Source organism: Dromiciops gliroides, chromosome 1 (genome assembly GCF_019393635.1).
Source record: "Dromiciops gliroides isolate mDroGli1 chromosome 1, mDroGli1.pri, whole genome shotgun sequence".
Lineage (NCBI taxonomy): Eukaryota > Metazoa > Chordata > Mammalia > Microbiotheria > Microbiotheriidae > Dromiciops > Dromiciops gliroides.
In genome coordinates this window covers 401,022,091-401,042,923 of record NC_057861.1, presented here as the reverse complement: position 1 = coordinate 401,042,923, position 20,833 = coordinate 401,022,091, and the positions used below count along the sequence as shown (strand labels likewise).

The following is a 20,833-nucleotide window of genomic DNA, read 5'->3' as shown; positions in this document are numbered from 1 at the left end:
AATAAGCATTTATTAAGCACCTACTATGTACCAGGTACTGGGCTAATCTCCAAGGATGCAAAGAAAGGCAAAAGAAAAGTCCTGCGCTTGAGGGCAGCTAGGTGACACAGTGGATAAAGCACCGGCCCTAGATTCAGGAGGACCTGAGTTCAAATTCTACCTCAGACACTCACTAGCTGTGTGAGCTTAGGCAAATCACTTAACCCTGATTGACAAAGAAAGAAAGAAAGAAAGAAAGAAAGAAAGAAAGAAAGGAAGGAAGGAAGGAAGGAAGGAAGGAAGGAAGGAAGGAAGGAAGGAAGGAAGGAAGGAAGGAAGGAAGGAAGGAAGGAAGGAAGGAAGGAAAGAAGAAAGATCCTGTCCTCAAGGAGCTTACAATCTAATGGGGAAGCAACATGAAAACATCTGTGTAAAAACAAGATTTGGACAGGATAAATTGGAGATAATCAATAGAGGGAAAGCACTAGCATTAACAGGGAACAGAAAAGGCTTTTCTCAGAAGGTGGGGCTATTTTTTTTTTTTTAGTGAGGCAGTTGGGGTTAAGTGACTTGCCCAGGGTCACACAGCTAGTAAGTGTTAAGTGTCTGAGGCTGGATTTGAACTCAGGTACTCCTGACTCCAGGGCCGGTGCTCTATCCACTGTGCCACCTAGCTGCCCCATTTTTTTTATTTTAATTTTTTTTTCCACTAGCTTACTTTTTTTTCTTTTTTGGTTTTTGGTGAGGCAATTGGGGTTAAGTGACTTGCCTAGGCTCACACAGCTAGTAAGTGTTAAGTGTCTGAGGCCAGATTTGAACTCAGGTCCTCCTGACTCCAGGGCCTGTGCTCTATCCACTGCACCACCTAGCTGCCCCCGCAGTGGGGCTATTATTGAGAAGCTGGGAGGTGGAGAAGAGAAGGGAGAACATTCCAGAACAGCCAGTGAAAATGCACGGCCAGGGGCAGCTACATGGCACAGTGGATAGAGCACTGGCCCTGGAGTAAGGAGGACCTGAGTTCAAATCTGGCCTCAGACACTTAACACTTACTAGCTGTGTGACCCTGGGCAAGTCACTTAACCCCAATTGCCTCACTTAAAAAAAAAAAAGAAAAGAAAAGAAAGAAAATGCATGGCCAAGAGGAGGGTCATGTATAAGGAACAGCAAGGAGACCAGTGTCATTGGATTTCAGAGTAAGCGGTGAGGAAGTAAGAGGGGGAGTTAGATATAAGAAAACTGAAAAGATAGGAGAGGGGCAGGTTATTAAGGGCTTTAAAATGCAAACAAAGGATTTTGTTATTTGATCCTGAAAGTAAGAAGGAGCCACTGAAGTTTGTTGAATGGGGAGGGTCATGCTTACACTTGTAGTTTTGGAAGATCATATTGACAGATGAGTAGAGGATGGGCTGGAGTGGGGAAAGACTTGAGGCAGTACCAGCAAGCTATTGCAATTTATTGTTGTTGAGTCATTTTAGCTGTGTTTGGCTCTTCTTGACCCCATTTGGGGTTTTCTTGACAAAGATAGTGGAGTGGTTTGCTCATTTTATAAAAGAGGAAACTAAGGCAAACAGGGTTAAGTGACTTGCCTAAGGTCACACAGTTAGAAAGTGTCTGAGGTTGAATTTGAACTCACCAAAATGAGTCTTCCTGACTCCAGGCTGGGTACTCTATCACTGTACCACCTAGCTGCCTCAATAGTCCACATATAAAATGATAAGGGACTGTTCCAAGGTGGTGGCCATATCGGAGAAGAATGTCATGATATTTCGATTCTAAAAACATTTGGCAAGCTCCTACCCTGCAAAACGTACAGTGCTAGGGACACAAAGGGTAAAATGAAACATGTGCTGCTTACACTCTATTGGGGGGCACTCAATATGTATGCCAGCAAACAGACACAAAGTAATTTCAAGAGAGATTGTGTGTATATACTGAATCACACAGGAGATGGTACTTGAACTGGGACTGGAAGGAAGCATTCCAAGAGGCAGAAGGGAGAACAGAGAAGAGAGTATTTTCCAGACTTGAAGGACCCCTTTTGCAAGGTCTGGAGGCAGGAGATAATGCGGGGCAATGAAGGTGAAGTGACTTGCCCAGGGTCACACAGCTAGTGAGTATCAAGTGTCTGAGGCTAGATTTGAACTCAGGTCCTCCTGAATCCAGGGTTGGTGCTCTATCCACTGCGCCACCTAGCTGACCCCATATGAATATAATGGAATACTATTGTGCTGAAAGAAATGATGAGCACGCAGATTTATGAAAAACTTGGAAAGACTTAAGTAGACTGATGCTGAGTGAAGTGAGCAGAACCAGGAGATCATTGCACACAGTAACAGCAACATTGTGTAATGATCAACTGTGATAGACTTGGCTCTTCTCATCTGTGCAATGATCCAAGACAATTCCAAAGAACTCATGATGGAAAATGTTCTCCACATCCAGAAAAAAGAACTGTGGATTCTGAATGCAGATTGAATCATACTGTTTCTACTTTTTTGGTTGTTATTTTTTTTCTTTTTTGAGGTTTTTCCCTTTTGTTCTGATTCTTCTTTCACAACATGACTAATGCAGAAATATGTTTAATGTGATTGTACCTATATCAGATTGCTTTCTGTTTTGGGGAGGGAAGGGAGGGAGGGAGAAAAATTTGGAACTAAAAATCTTATGAAAATAAATGTTGAAAACTATCTTTACAAGTAACTGGAAAATAGTAAAGTACTTTTATGATAAAAAATTCTTCCCATTTCTTTTTTTGTTTGCTTGTTTTTTAGCATTGAACCAGGAAACCCTTTAATGGGAACAGAAATGACTAGTAAAGCAACAGAAAACAATCTTGACCATGTTTCCAAACAGAAAAGTAGCTCTGGGGCAAGTAGCAGTGGAGTGGGGTGGAAGGGAAGAATGGGACTATCATCTCAGCTGAGGTACAACTGTAAACAAGAAGATGGATGCCCAAGGATACCATGAGGTTCTGAAACTGCTGAAAAGAAATCCTTTCTATTTCTAAGACTCTATGAATGGGGAAGCTGAGGCTTCTAAAAATGTTTTCATGGGCAAGAGACCCTAGCCAAGCTTAGTTTTTCCTCTAGCTAGATGGCTTGGGGCAGCTAGGTGGCACACAATGGATAGAGTTCTAGGTTTGGAGTCAGGAAGATCTGAGTTCACATCTAGCCTGAGACATGTGCTAAGTGAGTGACCTCAGGCAAGTCATTTAACCTCTGTTGCCTAGAAGGCAGCTAGGTGGCTAGGTAGCACTGGGCCTGGAGTCAGGAAGGTCTGAATTCAAATCCAGCCTAGACACTTACGAGCTGACCCTGAGCAAGTCATTTGACCTCAGTTTGACTTAATCCATTGGAGAAGGAAATGGCAAACCACTCCAGAATCTTTGCCAACAAAACCCCATTGACAGTATGGTCCACAGGGTCACAAAGAGTCAGATATGACTGAATGGACTGAACAAGTTTTTGTCTCCCTGGCTATACTAGAATACATGGATACTTTTGTATTCACTTGTAGATGTTAAGGGCTAAAATTCTAGCTAAACTGTCTAAAATATCTAATGAGTGGTCGCCAATAAATTATAAGCTTTAGCAAGAGTTAGACTTTTAAGAATTTATTAAGGAGAATAAGAATTTGGTAAAGAGAGAGAGAAAGGCCTAGATTTCTATCTATAAAAGGGAGAGCACATTTCTAGCTCCGCTCTCCACCAGAGTCCAAAGGAAAGAGAGCCCGAGACCGAGCGCCAGTCTCTTCCTTCCTCCTCCCACTCGCCCGCGTCACTTCCTGACTCCAAAGAAAAGACTCCTGGTCTTGCCCTCAAAAACCTTCACTTCATGGGTGGAACTCTTCTACAGTAGGTCTCCAGCAGGTGGCGTCATTCCAATCGTTACATAGACTGGGTTGGAAGTAAATAGATTAACAAAAAGTGGTAGATAAAACAATTTGCCGGTGTTTTTATGACCCTGGGAAAAAAACGTTTTTTAGTTATTTATGTCAGAAAAGACCTAGTCAGAAAGATGCCCCTCATATGCACATCCTGCCAGATTGCTATGTTATTTGCTGCGCTGTGTCATGGAAAACAATTAGCGATTCAACAGATGTTTTTTCTTTGGGCATTCAAGGTTATCCCAATATATCTATAAATCCCTAACGTTCATGAAGATTACTCTTGGCCAGCCATTCAGAGTTGCTCTTACCCATGATCTACTTCACAATCCTGTTTCTTCCAACTCCCAGGAGAACCACAAAAGTGTCTAAGCTACTGCTGAATAAAAAGTATTTCTTCTTTCCATGTCCCAGGGGCTGCTCTCTCCTAGACATTTATTCCTGGCTTAAGTGAGCTTAAAGGGAGTAATTTGCAGAGAGCTAATCAGATTACTAGAATTTTCACCGACTCCAAAGTAGGCACGGACACTTATGTGGAAAATCAACTAGGAGACACCAGGAAACTTCCTTTTAGGACCAGAGAAAGACCACACATGTGTAAACAGGAATCTAGAAGAGACGTTTTCTGGATCTTCACCATTCTTTCCTGCTATATAGACTCCACATTTCCAAGCTCAGCACTTCCAAAAAAAACTATTCAGGTTAACATGATAAATACCATCAGTAACTTCACGTCCTTTTAACCAGAAGAATGGAAGCTACCCCAGGGTTAAGGTTGTTTTTAACTTGTATCCCCAACCTCTCACATCATACCTTGCACAAAGTAGGCATTTAATGCTTTTTGAATTGAATTATCATGCAGAGGATCCATTAGTGGTGCGGGAATAAGAGCAAAAGGGGTTGAGTAATGGCTCTAGGTGCTATGATAACCACAAATGTGGCTGCCAAGACTGCTCACTTTGCTTTTACCATTATCTCTGTTCTGCTGTGGTGGCGTTAAGGAGGAAGCCAAGACCAGTAGGACAGTGAAAGATCCATTCATTTGCAGAGAGGAGGATATGAACAGGGATTTGGTACTACCATAAGGACACCATGGCTCTCGAGGAGAGAGTGAGGCTGGTGACCTTGCCCAGCCCTCCCTTACTTAAATCCAATTCAGTATAAATTGTGACATCCCTCTGATGTCATGATCCTCTTTGAGAATGAAGGACAAACAATAACAACAAGAACTCATGCACAAGGTCAGCAGCAACCCCCTTTGGCAGCATGTAATACAAGCATTGAAATAAGAGTTAAAAGGGGGAAGCTAGGTGGCGCAATGGATAAAGCATCCGCCCTGGATTCAGGAGGACCTGAGTTCAAATCCAGCCTCAGACACTTGACACTTACTAGCTGTGTGACCCTGGGCAAGTCACTTAACCCTCATTGCCCCACCAAAAAAAAAATAAAAAAGAGTTAAGAAAGCCAGAAAATAATAAATATTTATTAAATACCTACTATGTGCAAAGCACCATACTAGAAACTGGAGAAATGAAGTTTGTTTGTTTGTTTGTTTTTAATGACATATTCCTAACCTTACCTTCCACTGGGGTATACAAGATGGGGAGTGGTAGAAATCTAAACAAAGTACTCTAAGAAAATTTAGAAAGGAAGAATGCCTTCAGCTAGGGGAACCAGGGATGGCTTCAAGGAGGAGGTGGTACTTGAGCTGAGCCTGAGGAAAGACAAAGATTTCTGAAAGTCAAAGAAAGATAAAAAGGAGAACATTCTAGGCACAGAGGGAGGGGGCAGTGCACACTCTGGGCCAAAGCACAGATGTGGGAGACAATATAACCTGCCTGAGTCTAAGCTCCATCACTAATGAGCTGTGTGATCTCAGGCCTCAGTTTCTTCACCTACAAAATAAGAACATGGAACTAAATTATCTTTAAAGGCTCCTTCCAATACTAAATCCTCTATTTTTCTGACCACTACAAAAAAACTGTATGGATGAAGCTTACAACATAGGAATCAATTTAAGATTTTGATGTTTTCTTGAGTGGGTTCAAACTAGTTAAATCTATTTTCAGATGATTTGTTTTGTTTTGTTGTTGGTTTTTTGCAGGGCAATGGGGGTCAAGTGACTTGCCCAGGGTCACACAGCTGGTAAGTGTCAAGTGAAGCTGGATTTGAACTCAGGTACTCCTGAATCCAAGGCCGGTGCTTCATCCACTGCACCACCCAGCTGCCCCTATTTTTCAGATGATTTTAATGTTCCTTTCACAAGAAATGTTTATCCCAAAGTAAGAATGGAAAGAAGCCCCTCTGACTCTAACCCAAAATTTATTTCTAAATACAGGGTTTTACCTAAATTAAGAATTTTTATTTGCCCAACTTTTTTCCTGTTTTGGTTCCTGTTTTGAAAATGAAACATCAAGGGTTGTCATTTAATTCATATTAAGATCAGTCTGAAAACATACCCAGTTTTGATGCTTCAATGCAATGTATCAACAGCTCCCTGTAAGAGGTCCCCAAGGTGTAAAATCTGGTGATGAGATACATCCTGACAGGAACCTAATGATACCAGATCCTGCCCACAGCATGTCTTATTTTCATTATTTAATACCTCACATTTGTAAAATGCTTTGAAATCAGCAATGACAATCCTCAGAAATTGGAGCCAAATCTTTGTAGTGTAGACACTGCAGAACCTAGGAAGACCTCCATTAATTTCCCACAGTCAAATAGTAGAGGTCACTTCTTCTAGCCTCTCCTGCCCTTAATCTACTGAACGTCAATATCAATAATGCAGTTTCTTGTCTTACCTACCTGACTTTTCAAAGCAACATTTTTCTGCCAATTTCTCCATTGGGTATTCGATGCCTCCCAACACCTTAGAGCAGCATCATTTCTTCCTAAGTTCACTGCCACACAGGTCTTCCGAGCCTGATCACTGGGGGATCCTGAAAACAAGATTTCATTTTTATTTGTAAACCAGAAAAGAGGCCCCACCCCTGCCACTGCAAACCTCAAGAAAGAAATTGTCCTCATTCAGGGAGCCAAGTCCAAATGGGAGTCTGTCCTGAAGGCATCGCTATACAACAAGGAACACAACCTGGTTAGGAAAACCTGCTAAGTCCCAGTCCAGCAAGTGCAAGGTCACTATATTCTAAAGAGCCAGGAGAGTTAATTTCTTAAAACAGCGAATTGTCACTTTATGTCAGTTACTGCAGCCACAGGATTCTTTAACCTGTGTCACAACACCTGGTCTAAGCACAGGAGCAGCAGAAACAAAACTGCTGTAACTCCACAATGAAAGTCCAAAATTCAACATCCAATGTTTAGGGGGAAAAACACTGTCAACCCATACTTTTGACTACAATAATAATAAAAACTGACATTTATAAACTGCTTTAAAGTTTACAAAGTTATATATGTACATTATCTCTTCTGAGCAAAACAACAATCTTGGGAGGTAGATACTATTAGCTCCATTTTACAGATGAAGAAATTAAGGCCCAAGGATGAGGGACAAAATACACTATGTGTCAGCAATAGTATTCAATATTGTTTTAGACCATTTATAATAACTAGAGGGGCAGCTAGAGCACTGGCCCTGGAATCAGGAGGACCGGAGTTCAAATCTGGCCTCAGACACTTGACACTTACTAGCTATGTGACCCTAGGTAAGTCACTTAACCCCAATTGCCTCAACAAAAAACAAATAACTAGAGAACATAAAATATCTGAGCATATAACTATCAAACCAGATACGGGAACTATATGAACATAAACATAAAACACTTTTTATACAAATAAACTGATCCAAATAATTGAAGAAATATTTATTGTTCATGGGTAAGTAAAGCCAATATAATTTTAAATAACAGTTTTACCGAACTAATCTATTTATTTAATGTCATCCCAATTAAATTACTTTTTTGTGGAGCACTGAGGGTTAAGTGACTTGCCCAGAGTCACACAGCCAGTAAGTGTCAAGTGTCTGAGGTTGGATTCGAACTCAGGTCCTCCTGAATCCAGGGCCGGTGCTTTATCCACTGAGCCCCCTAGCTGCCCCCATCCCAATTAAATTACAAAAAATTATTTTACTGATTTGAAAAAAATAATAAAGTTCATCTGGAGCTTTCCACCTTCAGAGAAACAGATGACAAGTGGAAATAAACATAGTTCAGGCTTACATTTTTGTATATGTGTATATGTGTATGTTTCTAGACATTTGTGTGTGTATATACATATATGTGTGTATGTATACATGTATGTGTGTAAATGTATGTTTCACTATAACCTTCTTCAGGGCAGGGGAGGGGTGGGGAATAAAGTGAGAAGTGCACAGCAAAGAGTAAGAGAAAACCTAGAAGGAAGCAAAGAAAAGCTGGGCAGCTTTGAAATCAATGTGGAATATTTCCTATCTAAGTTTTCTTGAAAAGGAAATTTACAGTTTTATATTGAATCCTCTCTTATGTTCTGCTGTGTACATAGCAATGGACTAAGCCTTTGTTTTTAGTGCCCTACAGGCTATGACACAGCAGCTAAAGAAGCAAATGTGATCCATCGCACAAGAGAAGTACTATGTCCAAATTCAACTATGATGTGACAGTTGGGCCACATCTGGAAGATTGCAATGTGCTTTAGGGAGCAGTAGAAATCTAAAGAAAGTATGCTAGGAAAATTTGGAAAAGAAGAATGCCTTCAGCTAGGGGAACCAGGGGTGGCTTCAGGGAGGAGGTAGTACCTGAGCTGACCCTGAGGAAAGAGAAAGATTTCTGAAAGGCAAAGTAAGAAGATGGACTCAAGTAGATTGCTTTATCAGGTGAGAATACATCTACTGAAATGATCAATCAAAGGCAGGTTATTTCTGAACAGTTCTTAATCATTTGGAGGCAGCTAGGTGGTGCAATGGATAGAGTGCCTGGCCTGGAGTCAGGAAGATTCATCTTCCTGATTTAAACTAGCTGTGTGACCCTAGACAAGTCGCTTAATTCTGTTTGCCTCAGTTTCCTCATCTGTAAAATGAACTAGAGAAGGAAATGGAGAAGAAAAGTTTCTTGGCCAAGAAAACCCCAAATGGGGCCACGAAGAGTCTGACATGACTGACCAACAGCATAAAAGTACTAAGAGCAGATTTTAGTTTGATCTAACAAGACTTCGTAACAGAACTCTTCAAAAGTGGAAATGAGTTGCTTCAGTAAGTAGTGAGTTCAAAGATTGTGAAAGTTAGAAAGGACCTCAGTGGCCATCTAACCCAACCCCTACACAATAGACTGAAGACCTCCAAGGAAGAAGAACCTAGCACCCCATAAAGCAGCTCATCCTGCTGTTGGATAGCTCCAATGGTTGGGAGGCTTCCCTAACAGCAAGTGCCTCATTGCAACTTCCCCCCATTGCTCCTGCTTGGAGAGGGGCTAGCAGGGTGGGATGCAGCTAATCCCTCCTCCATAATAGCCCTCCAGATTTTCTAGACAGCTGTCCAATGCTCCTTCCTCCCAGCCCCACCCCCATTCTCCTATGTCCTATGCCCGGTTCCTTTAGCCCATCTCCCTATGTCATGGAGTCAAAACCCTTCCCATTTTGGTTGTCCTCCTCTGGACACTTTCCAGTTTATCGTTATCTTTCTTAAATCATGGACCCCAGAACTAAGTCCAGTTCTAATGATGAGGTCTGATGAGGGCAGAACATAGTGCATTATCCTCTCCCTGTTCCTATGATACAGTGGCTGGGTACATGGCAAAACTATTGATGTCCTTTATGCATCTCTGCCCCTCTTAATGCAGCCTTCTGGGAACTTTAGTCCTAAGATAAATACTGTAATGGAGGATATGAGCATGCTAATTACCATTAAAGCATGAAACCAAAAGGAAATATACTATTCAAGAGTCCAAAAGGTATTGCCAGTGTGGAATCTATTCCCATTATGTGTAAAAATATTAACAGTTCCTCCCTCCTCCTCGATGAACTTTTCAAAATTTATATTCTCATTTTCTCAAAATTGGCCAATAATTTTAGAGATCTACACCAATGTGCATGAAGGAGCTGGGGTAATGTGTGTAAAAGCTATTGTCTTATATTTGGGGAAAAAATGTAAAAATCCAGAGAACAAATAAGTGTGTGTTGCTTAAAATTCTTAAAGCTTGCCCAGGGTCATGTGACCAGTCTTCTCTCAAAGGAATAACTTGAATACAGCTCTTCAGCTTCAATGCCAGCTCTCTGTCCATTATAACACTCTGCCTCTAAGTAGATAAAAGGAGGCAGTGTGGATTCATGGATATGTTTTTATTAAAAGAATTGTTGGGGGCAGCTAGGTGTCGTCAGTGGATAAAGCACTCCACCCTCAGACACTTGACACTTACTAGCTGTGTGACCCTGGGCAAGTCACTTAACCTTCATTGCCCTGCAAAAAAAAAAATAACACCAAACAAACAAAAAAATTGTTTATCTGAAAAAAATAAAATAAAATAAAAGCAATATAAATAATGGGAGGGTGTTGAGGAATAGGATCATTCCCAGCTACATGTACAAAAAAATAGATACATTCCTATGTCTCTCAAGGGGTAGAGTAAAACCCTCAAAGGGAAAATGTATAAGGGGAGGAGGGGGGAATGTCAATCATTCCCCCAGTTCCTCTCAGCGTGTTCTTAGCACAGAAATCTGCCAACATCCCAAGGTAGGCTGCAATCTGATAAAATCTCTCAGCTTGTACCTGTGGTCATCAATATTCTGCTTTATATAGAAGCACTTCCCTTCAATCTCTCTGCTCTGACCACAGCCCACACCTTGTATTTCTCCCATTCCATCCTCAGGACCTCACAAACACTACAGAATTGTTCTTGCCATGCTCACTACCCTTTTTTAACTCCATCTCTTTCCCCAAAAAAAAAAATTAAATAAAAAGCTTTCTCTTTTCTTCCTTTTCTAAATCCACAGTATCTGACAAAACTCCCAGTCCAGGCTCAAAATCCCACAGGAGTCTCATGTCCTGGAGCTTTCTCTACTGAATATCAGCTACCTTGTTCCAGGGGGAGCTGTCCCTATTACATAAGCAAAGAACTATTTAGGGACATCATAAATCTTTCAAAAGCACCATGGAGATTATCTCTTTGATCACTCTTGCTGTCCTGTCTGTAGCTACACAGACCATCCTTTTCACCATTTAACTATTTAGAGTTATCTTTGTTCTTAATATTCATTCCCTGTAGAGCATCATTCATTCCCCTGTAGAAAGTCTTCTCTCTGCTCTCCATGAGCTCCATAATAGTGGGTGCTTTGACTTACTGCATTACAGTAGCTAATTGGTTTAAAACCTTGCATAGAGACCCAAATTCAGGTTACTGAGATCTAAAAAGAGGCCAAGGAGGATTCTGGGCAATAAGAAAACAAGTTTCCCAAATCAATGTACAACCACTATAGCAGGAACAGACTTAAGGAAAGGAGGAAATTTTTCTTGTTGGAAAAGAGCAGCCTGAATAGACTAACTCTAGGGATAGACCCTCCTCCCACCACAACAGTAATGATACTGACAGCATTGGTAACATTTCCTTCTATTAGCATTAATACACCAAAGGTATGCCAGTGAGGTCATCAGCTCTCAAGAATGTGATCGTCAGCCTTAGATGCCTAAGTGAGAGGCTAAGAGTGAAGGGGCACCACAAATGAAGCCTAGAGGTTAAGACAAGAGCCATAACAAGCTAAGGGCAACCTGGGCTTTGACCCAGGGTGCTTATTTCCAGTAGGGGCATATTTCCTGTAAATATTGGTCCTTCACACCTGCAGCCCCATCCCTTGCTCCCTTGCCACTGCTCCCTCCCCATATCCTAGGCTACCATACCAAAGAATACCATTATGGTCACACCCTTCTCCTGGTGCCCACCTTCTTCTACTGCCATGCCACCATTACTATAACTAATCAGAACAAATTGTCCATACCCATACTGCCAGGCCCCTGTCATGTGGTATGCCAGGGACCAGCATCAAGATCAGAAGTGTTAGAAGCATGTGCTATCTTTCCCTCCAGCAGAGTTGGTTTTCTGTCTCCTCTCCCCACTCAACTCAGTTTTCCCCAGATGCCAGAATTCCTAATTATATCTGTTTAGACCTAAAGGTCACCAAGCCTTGTAAACAATGGTTGGAGCCTATGTACTGGATGAACATAGTAACACCTGCTTCAAGCAGAAGGAGAAAAGAAAAACAATTGTCAAAATGAATTAAAATCTGAGATTCACGTGTATTTAAACACCTGGATAGAAAAAAATTGAAGGGGTTTTTAGAAAGTCTTCAAAGCATTGTTCTAGAGGAAGCTCATGCTTTTAAGATCCAATAGGTTGAAGCCACAATTCATGCTTGTCAAAATCCGGGACAGCCCCCTTAAGAAATGCCCTTTTCCAAGCCCTGCCCAATGTAAGGTCATGAGCTTCTTTCTTCCCCTTTTCATCTTTCTCTGCTCTGTTTTCTTTCTTTCCTCTCTTCTTACCTCTCTTTTTCTCTAGCTTCATCATATCTCCTTTCCTCTTCTTTCTCAGAATCATCTTCATTTGCCTCCCTCCTCTTTCTCCCCCCTTTCTTTTTTCCTCTTCCCTAGATTGCAGGATGCCCCTCCAAAAAAATGTGCTCCTTTCCACTCTCCTGACTGCTTCCAATCTTTTAAGGAGGAATGATGGGCCTGGGGGACCTGACTGAGCACTCCAGGCTCATGGTCTGTCTTCTTTCCATGTGTGGGGCACATAATGAAAGCTTAGATCAGGGGCAGAGGCAACTTGAATTAGAATTCAGCTATGATATATAGAACCTTCCAATTACCTTCTTCCTTTACCCCTCCCTAATAAATTATAAGTAAACTAAAAATTACACCACCTGGTTATCCCAATATCAATGATTTTCCTTAGCCAAGGACCAGCAAATGAACCTCTCACCAGAATAATAAAATCAATTTTCAAAACAAGTCGAAAGCATCTCTTTAAAAGGTTATGGTGGGGGTGGCTAGATAGCACAGTGGATAATGCACTGGCCCTGGATTCAGAGTGCCTGAGTTCAAATCTAGCCTCAGACACTTGACACTTACTAGCTGTGTGACCCTGGGCAAGTCACTTAACCCCCATTGCCCCACAAAAAACAAAACAACAACAACAAAAAAAGGTCATGGTGATTTATAAAAAGTAATATATCAAAGTAATTCTAAGAGAAGTTTTCAAGTCAAACTATATTCTATTTGCACACTAGGCTGATGTCTTTATTCTTTGTAAATTTCTAATTCTTTGGAAAGGAAAGGGAAATTCAGCTGGATAGGAAATAGCATTAAATGGGAGGTAGCGAGACACTTTGGAATTTAGAATGTAACAAGAAAATAATTTAATTTTTTAAAAAGAACTATCATCAAATTCGGAATGACAAGACATGGTTTAATAGGATCACAGATCTGGAACTAGAAGGGACCTTAGAGGTCCAATATCCTGCATTTTACAGATGAGAAAACTTGGACTCAACTAAGTTAAGAGACTTGGAACAACAACACATGGTCACACAAGGTAGTAACAGAACCATTCAGAAATGGCCCACAGTATTATAATCTTACCAAGAATCACGGTCACTTCCTCCTGTGTTCTCTCCAACTCTGATCCAGAAGCATCCATCAAATCATCAAGAGAATGGTCTTCCCCAAAAGAATGGGCGGCACAATTTCCAGTGGAAACCTGCTGCCCTCTCGTGGCCATTGGGCTACTAGCAACAGGCATCTCAGATGTCTGTCTCTTCACAATATTGGGTTTTTTGTTTTTGTTTTGGGGTTGTTTTTTTTTGCGGGGCAATGGAGGTTAAGTGACTTGCACAATATTGTTTTTAAAGTTAGAATATGGAGTATCCACTGCATTCAATGCCTGTTTATTGAACAACACAACAACAAAGAGCTGTAGCCAAATGCTCATCAAAAATAGGTAAAAATAAAATGTTTCTAAAAAGAAAGCTCAGTTTGTCTGACACAACATGGATTAATTGGTCCTAAATTACCAGAGTTCAAAAAAACCTCATAGCACTATATTATTCTAGGAACCTAAGTTTAAAATGTAGGAACCTCAGTAAAATTTTTCGGGTGTCCCCCTTTAGCCAACCACTCCCCCAAACACTTTTACCATACATCCTTAAGAGATTCCTCCCATGACGCCTTGCAAGGGATACAAAGTATTCAAGGAGCAGCTTTTGGTGGCAAATTAAACCCAACACATATTACTATTTTAAATTTATTGAGAATAGCCTGTTGTACTGAAAACACAGAGTCTTTAACAGTAATGATATGCACCAACTCTTTTTCAAAAACTGCATTGTGCCGATGTAGAAATTACTGCATTATTATGATGTTCTATAAATAATCACTTGGGTCCCAGAAATTATACTGATATCATGGCAAAGAATAGAAAATAAGGAGGTTTCCATTTTTTAAGTGAGGGAAAAATCAGAAGGCCCACAGGTGTTACACATTGCTCTTGTTTTGGGACTTTTTCAATGTGTCAATCAGTGGTGCTGACTTTTTTTTTCTTTTCTAAAGAAATACTACTTGTCATATTTTTATTTGTCCTTCATTCTTTAAAAGGGCTTGACATCGAGTGATGTCATAATTTTCACTGAATCAGATTTAAGTGAGGAAGGGCTGTGCAAGGTCGCCAGCCTCACTCTCTCCTCTAAAGTCATCTGGGTCCAGTGGGAAGATATATATCAGGACAACCAGAGATGGCAGCAGATGTTTAAGGCAATTGGGGTTAAGCGCCTTGCCCAGGATCACAGACCTATTAAGCGTCTGGGTGAGATTTGAACTCAGGTCCTCCCAACTTCAGGGTCAGTACTCTACCCACTTTGCCAGCTAGCTGCCCACTTGTCAGATAGGATAGCTCTCTGAGAGGGATGTGGCATTTAAAAAAAGGTTTAAGAGACATAATTTCTGGGTAATTTAATCATGTTATTAATAATACCAGCATTTTAGGGGCAGCTAGGTGGCGCAGTGGATAGAGCACTGGCCCTGGAGTCAGGAGTACCTGAGTTCAAATCCGGCCTCAGACACTTAACACACTCTTACTAGCTGTGTGACCCTGGAAAAGTCACTTAACCCCAATTGCCTCACTAAAAAAAAAAAAAAAATACCAGCATTTTAATAAAAGGATGGTCATTTGACCAGCTCTCTCTTAGACCAAAGACAATCATGGCAGCAAGCTCACAGTTTTTATGCCATTCAAGAGTAGCTGTTCCCCAGGGTGGCAATCAACTCTGATTGGTTAACAATTAATGAGAGGATAAATATTATAATGAAAGGCTGGACTTGAACTTTGTATCATTTACTTCTTTTTTTAAAAATTAATAAACATTTTTATTTATAGTTTTGAGTTCCAAAATTTATCCCTCCCTTCCCTCCCTTCTCTCTGAGATGGTAAGCAATCAGATAAGTGTCTTTTACTTCTTAGGTAAACCCCAGCCCTGGGCAATCTATTCAAAGAATTTATTCCCACCCAAACTTGAGCAAAACACAATGACTGCACCACTTGGGTAGGGTCTGGATAGAGGAGGTTAATTCAACCTTGAGAGACTGAGGATAATGAAAGAAATGAGGATAAAAGTAAAAGGGGGGAATCTGAATCTCCCCAAATCATTAGTTACTAATAATCACTTCTCTGTCGGAGAGAGGAAAAGATGCATGGGTTAACTACAGAAGAAACAGAAAATATCAGTAAGTAGCACAATGGATAGAGTGCTGGAGCTGGAGTCAGGAAGACTGATCTTCATGAATTCAAATCCAGCCTCAGACATTTACTATCTGTGTGACCCTGGGCAAGTCACTTCACCCTGTTTGCTTTAGTTCCTCATCTGTAAAATGAACTGAAGAAGGAAATGGCAACCCACTCTAGTATCTCTGCCAAGAAAACCCTAAATGGGGTCAACAGACAGACATGACTGAAATGTCAACAACAACAACAAAAGGAGGAAAAGGAGTCTACAGGACTACAGTGTTGTTTTTTTTTAATGCTGTCAATGAATTTCATGGTAAGTACCATACACCCTTTGAAACAAAATTCAGGCTCCATACCCTAATTCTGCTGTCACTGCCTCTATGTGTTGCCCTAATGGTGATTGATGAAGTTAAAAGATCAATCAATAAAAAAAAGACTAAGAAGAGTCAAGGAAATTTCTTCCTCTTTTGTTTCCATCTTGACCACCAAGGAGAATGATGTTAAAATTAGAAAGGATTTTTTTAAATCGAGAAATAAATGAAGCCCAAAATAATATAGAAAATAATTGGAAACAACTATCCTCTTCAAGTGAATTTAAGTGCCAGGCCTGTCCCAAAATACTTTGCAAGGGAGATAGCTAACTAGTCATCTCTAAGTATAGATTCCCCATGCTACCTCAAAACAACAAAATAATAACAATACCAAACAAAAATAAAGCTCCCAAAAAATGAAGAGAAAAAGAAAACCTCTCAAACAAAAATCAACAAGAAGAAAGCATCAGAGAGAGACTAAAGAAATATGTGATTAAACAACCAAAAAAATCTTATCATATTGAAAGAAATATTAAGGAATAAAAGATTATGAGAAGAAATCTCCAGAAGGGAATAATATTGTCCTAATTACAACCAGCCCCCATAAGTTAGATTCAAACTGTAAGAACTGAAGTGATTGAGAAGTTTAATAAAAGAATTAAAAGAAAAGATAAGGGACAAAATCAGAGTCCTTAAATAAAATTTTTTTAAAACAACAAGATAACTAGTAGTTCAGAACAGATAGTGGAAAACAGTAGAAAAACCACTGGATCCTGAAAATGAGAATGGCAAAGACAGAATACAAAAATACAGAGATACAACAAGAAATATTAAAGCAACTTCATTAGACAGAAAAATCAGAAGAAAACTTACCCAAAGTAATTGATCTTGAAGATAGAAATTAACAAGAAAAATGATAAAACAAGGAACCTGGATGTCATAGTTCAGGAAACATATAAGAAAAAAGTCTTTTTAGTATAGAATTGGAGAACAAAGTGGAAATCAACAAAATCCACAGGATGCAGAAAGAAGGGAGTCAAATTAACTCACCCAGGAATGTAATTACAAAGGTTTAGAGTAAAGGAAAGGGTTTTGCAAGTTTCCAAGAGAAAAATGTCCATTTATCAGGGAACAGCAGTTCAAATAATTAGAGAGTAGTCTTTGATGAAGGGCAGTTAAGTGGTACAGTGGATAGAGTACTCACCTGGCCTGAAGTCAGAAAGACTCCTCTTCCTGAGTTCAAATCTGACCTGAGGCACTTACTAACTGTGTAACCCTAGGCAAATCACTTCACCCTATTTGCCTCAATTTCCTCATCTGTAAAATGAGCTTAAGGAGGAAATAGCAAAACAACGCAGTATCTTTGCCAAGAAATCCCCAAATGGGGTCACTAAAAGGTAGACACAACTGAAAAACCACACTCTTTGATAAAAAGAAATAAAAGTAGATTATTGTTGTATTCCAAAAAGGAAAAGAAAATGTCTACATCCTAGGATAACTTTTCCTTTGGACATGAGCATATGGGAAAGAAAATGGACCTTTGGCAAAAATGGCTTACTTTCACCTTCTTCTTGAGAAAGCCAGAGTGGAGCAGAGTTTTTGACAACAGACAAAGGAAGCTTAAAGATAAACACTTCCACATAGAATGAAAAGGCCAGGTGGCCTTAGTGTCATTGTTTACGTGATGCAAAAAGGAGATAGTCTATTGGGAGTAGTTAGAAGTCCTGCTTTATCTACATCTACGTGAGGGAACAAGGAGAGAATAGGCTCTGGTGATCAGACAAAAGCACCCTAGAGAAAGGAGAGGGAGATGAATTGGTTAGTATTTCTTTAAATCAAGGTGTCATTGGTGTAGTTCATTAAAGCAATGAGGGGAGGGGTTGAGGGAAAAGGAGTGTCAAGAAAAACACAAAAGATAAAGATTTGTTGTTTTTTTCTTTTTTGGGGGGGAAGGGTGAGACAATTGAGGTTAAGTGACTTGCCGAGGGTCACACAGCTAGTGTCAAGTGTCTGAGGCTGGATTTGAACTCAGGTCCTCCTGAATCCAGGGCCAGCTCTCTATCCACTGCGCCACCTAGCAGCCCCTAAAGATTTGTTTTTAAAAATATGTCAGGCTGGGCATGGTGGCCCCTACCCCTGCTCCTGGGAAAGGTTGATTGAGTTCCCAAGATCTGAGCTGCAGTAGGGCTGGAGCTGATTAGGTGTCCTGGATAAGTCTGGTACCATTGTGGTGAGACTCCAGTAATGGAGCACCATCAGGTTCTGACTTAGGAGGTGCAAATGGGCTCAGGTCAGAAACATAGCAAGTCAAAGCTCCCATGCCAATCAGCAGTTGGATAGGGTCTGTGAGAAACTGCTGCACTTCCAGCCTGGGAAAGAAAATAGGGAGACTGAGTTCACATGGGAAAAAAACAAAAAGTTAACCTGATCTTAAGCTATATTAGGAGGAATAACATGAGACGAGTTCTAGAACCACTGCACACTACTGGAGTGAGATCATATCTGAAGCATCGCATTCAATTCTGGTGCCCCATTTTAAGAACATTGGCCAGCGTTTCTAGAAGGGAGGCAGCCAGAATATGAGGACTTCTGAGACCATGTTCTGAGGATCAGATGAAGAAAATGGAGGCGTCTAGCCTGAAGAAGGGAAAGTCTGTGAAGAAGTGGTCATGATGGCTGTTCTCAAGTATTTTATGAGCCATAATGTAGAAAATAGAATGGTTCTGTTTTGTCAGCCCCAAAGGACAGAGTCGGGATGACTGGATGAAAGTTGCAGTCCCAGCTTGATAGAAGGAAAAATATCCTATCAAAAGTTCAGTGGACTGCCTCAGGATAATCAAGATTTCCCTTCCCTGCAGGAGTTCAAGCTGAATGACCAGTTGTTGGGGATGTCATAGAAAAGATTCCTGCTTAGGGTCAGGTTGGTTTAAGAAGAGCATTAGAGTTAGAAGGGACCTTGGAGTCCAAAGCCCAAAGAGGAAAGTGACTTGCCCAGGGCCACATAAGTAGTAAGCAGTGGAGTCCAATTCTGTGGCTCTGTGATGGGCTGTCTTGCAAAGTAATGCACTCTGTCACTGAGGTTTAAGCAGAGACTGCCTTATTCACAACCTAATTTTGCAACCTGTAATGTTTAGTCTGGGTTGCATTTGACATCTGTCTTATTTAACTGTGTAAAGAGAGCCTAGGTGAGGGTCAGAATTGCTTGGATTAATAGCTCCAATGTATTCAAAAAGGCTGCTCAGCTTCCCACTTCACTGGGTACATTGTGAGAAGGCCTCGAGGGATACTCCTTCCCACTAGATTATTCCATTTCTTTCCACAGTGTTTTTACACTTTGGATCCAGGATCTCCCTTGGAGGAAATGCCTATCGCATAGTTTGGAATGACTCAAGTATTTATTAATAGAGAGGAAGAGGAAGATGAGAAAAACAAGACAAAGAAGGGAAAAAGGATGGATTGCTTGATACCCTAAGCAAATCTGCTTGGCTTGTTTACCTTTAAAGTTCACATTACATTGACACTAAATCGGGAGGAATTTGGAGCACACTGGCCAAAAAATAAATAGAAAGGAACCTAGAGAGAGGGTAAAAATAAGGTCAGGAAATAACAAAATGAAACAACTGGGAAAATAGAAACAAATATATCTGATGATAAATAATCTGGCACACATATCCAGTGGGTGGGGGAAAAACCTGGAAATGCCAGGAAAGATTAAGGAGTGATGCTAAAGTCTTTCTAGAAGCACTAAAGTATACTGCAGAGATAAAATTAACAAAGATGACCCAATACACTCTCAACCATCACCTCCCAGTTGGCCTACCATCCAAAAATTGTGAATATACCCGGAAGGGAATGTTTATGATTCACTATACTGGAATTCATCAGGTGCATTGTTCATAAAAAATAGTTAATAACCATCATTACAACTAATTCTCTCTTTCTCTTTCTCTCTTTCGGTAACACAATTAGGTAAATGTTTGAATAAAAGGCAATAAATCAGCTCCATAGATGGTAAGGAGACTAAATAGTCTATTGGCAAGAGTATGGTTAGGTCTCTGAACTGTCCCTTGGTTCCTCTCACTACAAGAAATTTCAAACTTATCTCAATATAATTTTAAATTCAGATGAGAAGACTGAAGTATCTCAATAACATTTTAAACTAAAATATGAAGGCTGAAATGAGTGGTACCAGCATATAGTTTTTTCCTCCTCAGCAAGAAACTTCAGGTTCATTTACAAGTTGTTGTTGACTTTGCTGTGTGAGTGTGTGTGTGTGTGTGTGTGTCTATGTAGATATCATTAAATGCCAAATAATACTATTTTTGCCTTTACATCATCGCCAAAATTTATCCTCTCCCTCTATGCCTAAACTTCTACTCTATTAGTATCCAAGTTGAGTTGATGCCATTGTTGTTTCTCTGTCCTCCATCCCTTTGGCTGGTCACCTTAAGGGTCTTACCAATGATTTCCCATAACACCTGCCACATATCCTCCTACTGCCCTTTCCATTCCTCTAAGGAAAATGGGCCTAACAATAAAATTTACCAATTCCTTATAAACCAACATATATTGATTGCCTTCTCCTCATCCTCTTCCCTCTCCTTTGCTCTCTTATTGGTCCATTCCTGTTCTGTCACCCAATTGTTGACAACTTATTCAAAGGCTATATCCAAGTCTGTCTTCTCTTTTCTCTCTGAACTTTCTTTCTTGGCAATCGCATCTACTCCCAAGGTTTTAATTATCACTACTAAGTGGATGATTCCCAAATATTTACCTCTGCCCAGACCTCACTTCTCAGCTTTGGACCAGAAAATCCAATTATCAATTCGATGGACATCTCCACTTACATGTCCTGCTGATACATTAAGCTCAAGAGGATAAAAAAATTAACTCTTTAAGTTTCATTATTGCATTATTGATATAGAATTGGAAGAAATTTCAGAGGCTATCTGGTCTAGT

At 40.4% G+C, this 20,833-nt stretch overlaps 1 protein-coding gene across 1 annotated transcript in view; it reads right to left on the bottom strand.

Moving 5' to 3' along the window:
- Window positions 1-20,833, bottom strand: part of CDC20B (cell division cycle 20B) — a 66,809-nt gene that overhangs the window by 22,440 nt on the left and 23,536 nt on the right. Inside the window, 3 exon segments of the mRNA XM_043976048.1 lie at window positions 6,673-6,806; window positions 13,427-13,601; window positions 13,674-13,727. Of these exon segments, the coding sequence (XP_043831983.1) occupies window positions 6,673-6,806; window positions 13,427-13,601; window positions 13,674-13,727 (363 nt within the window).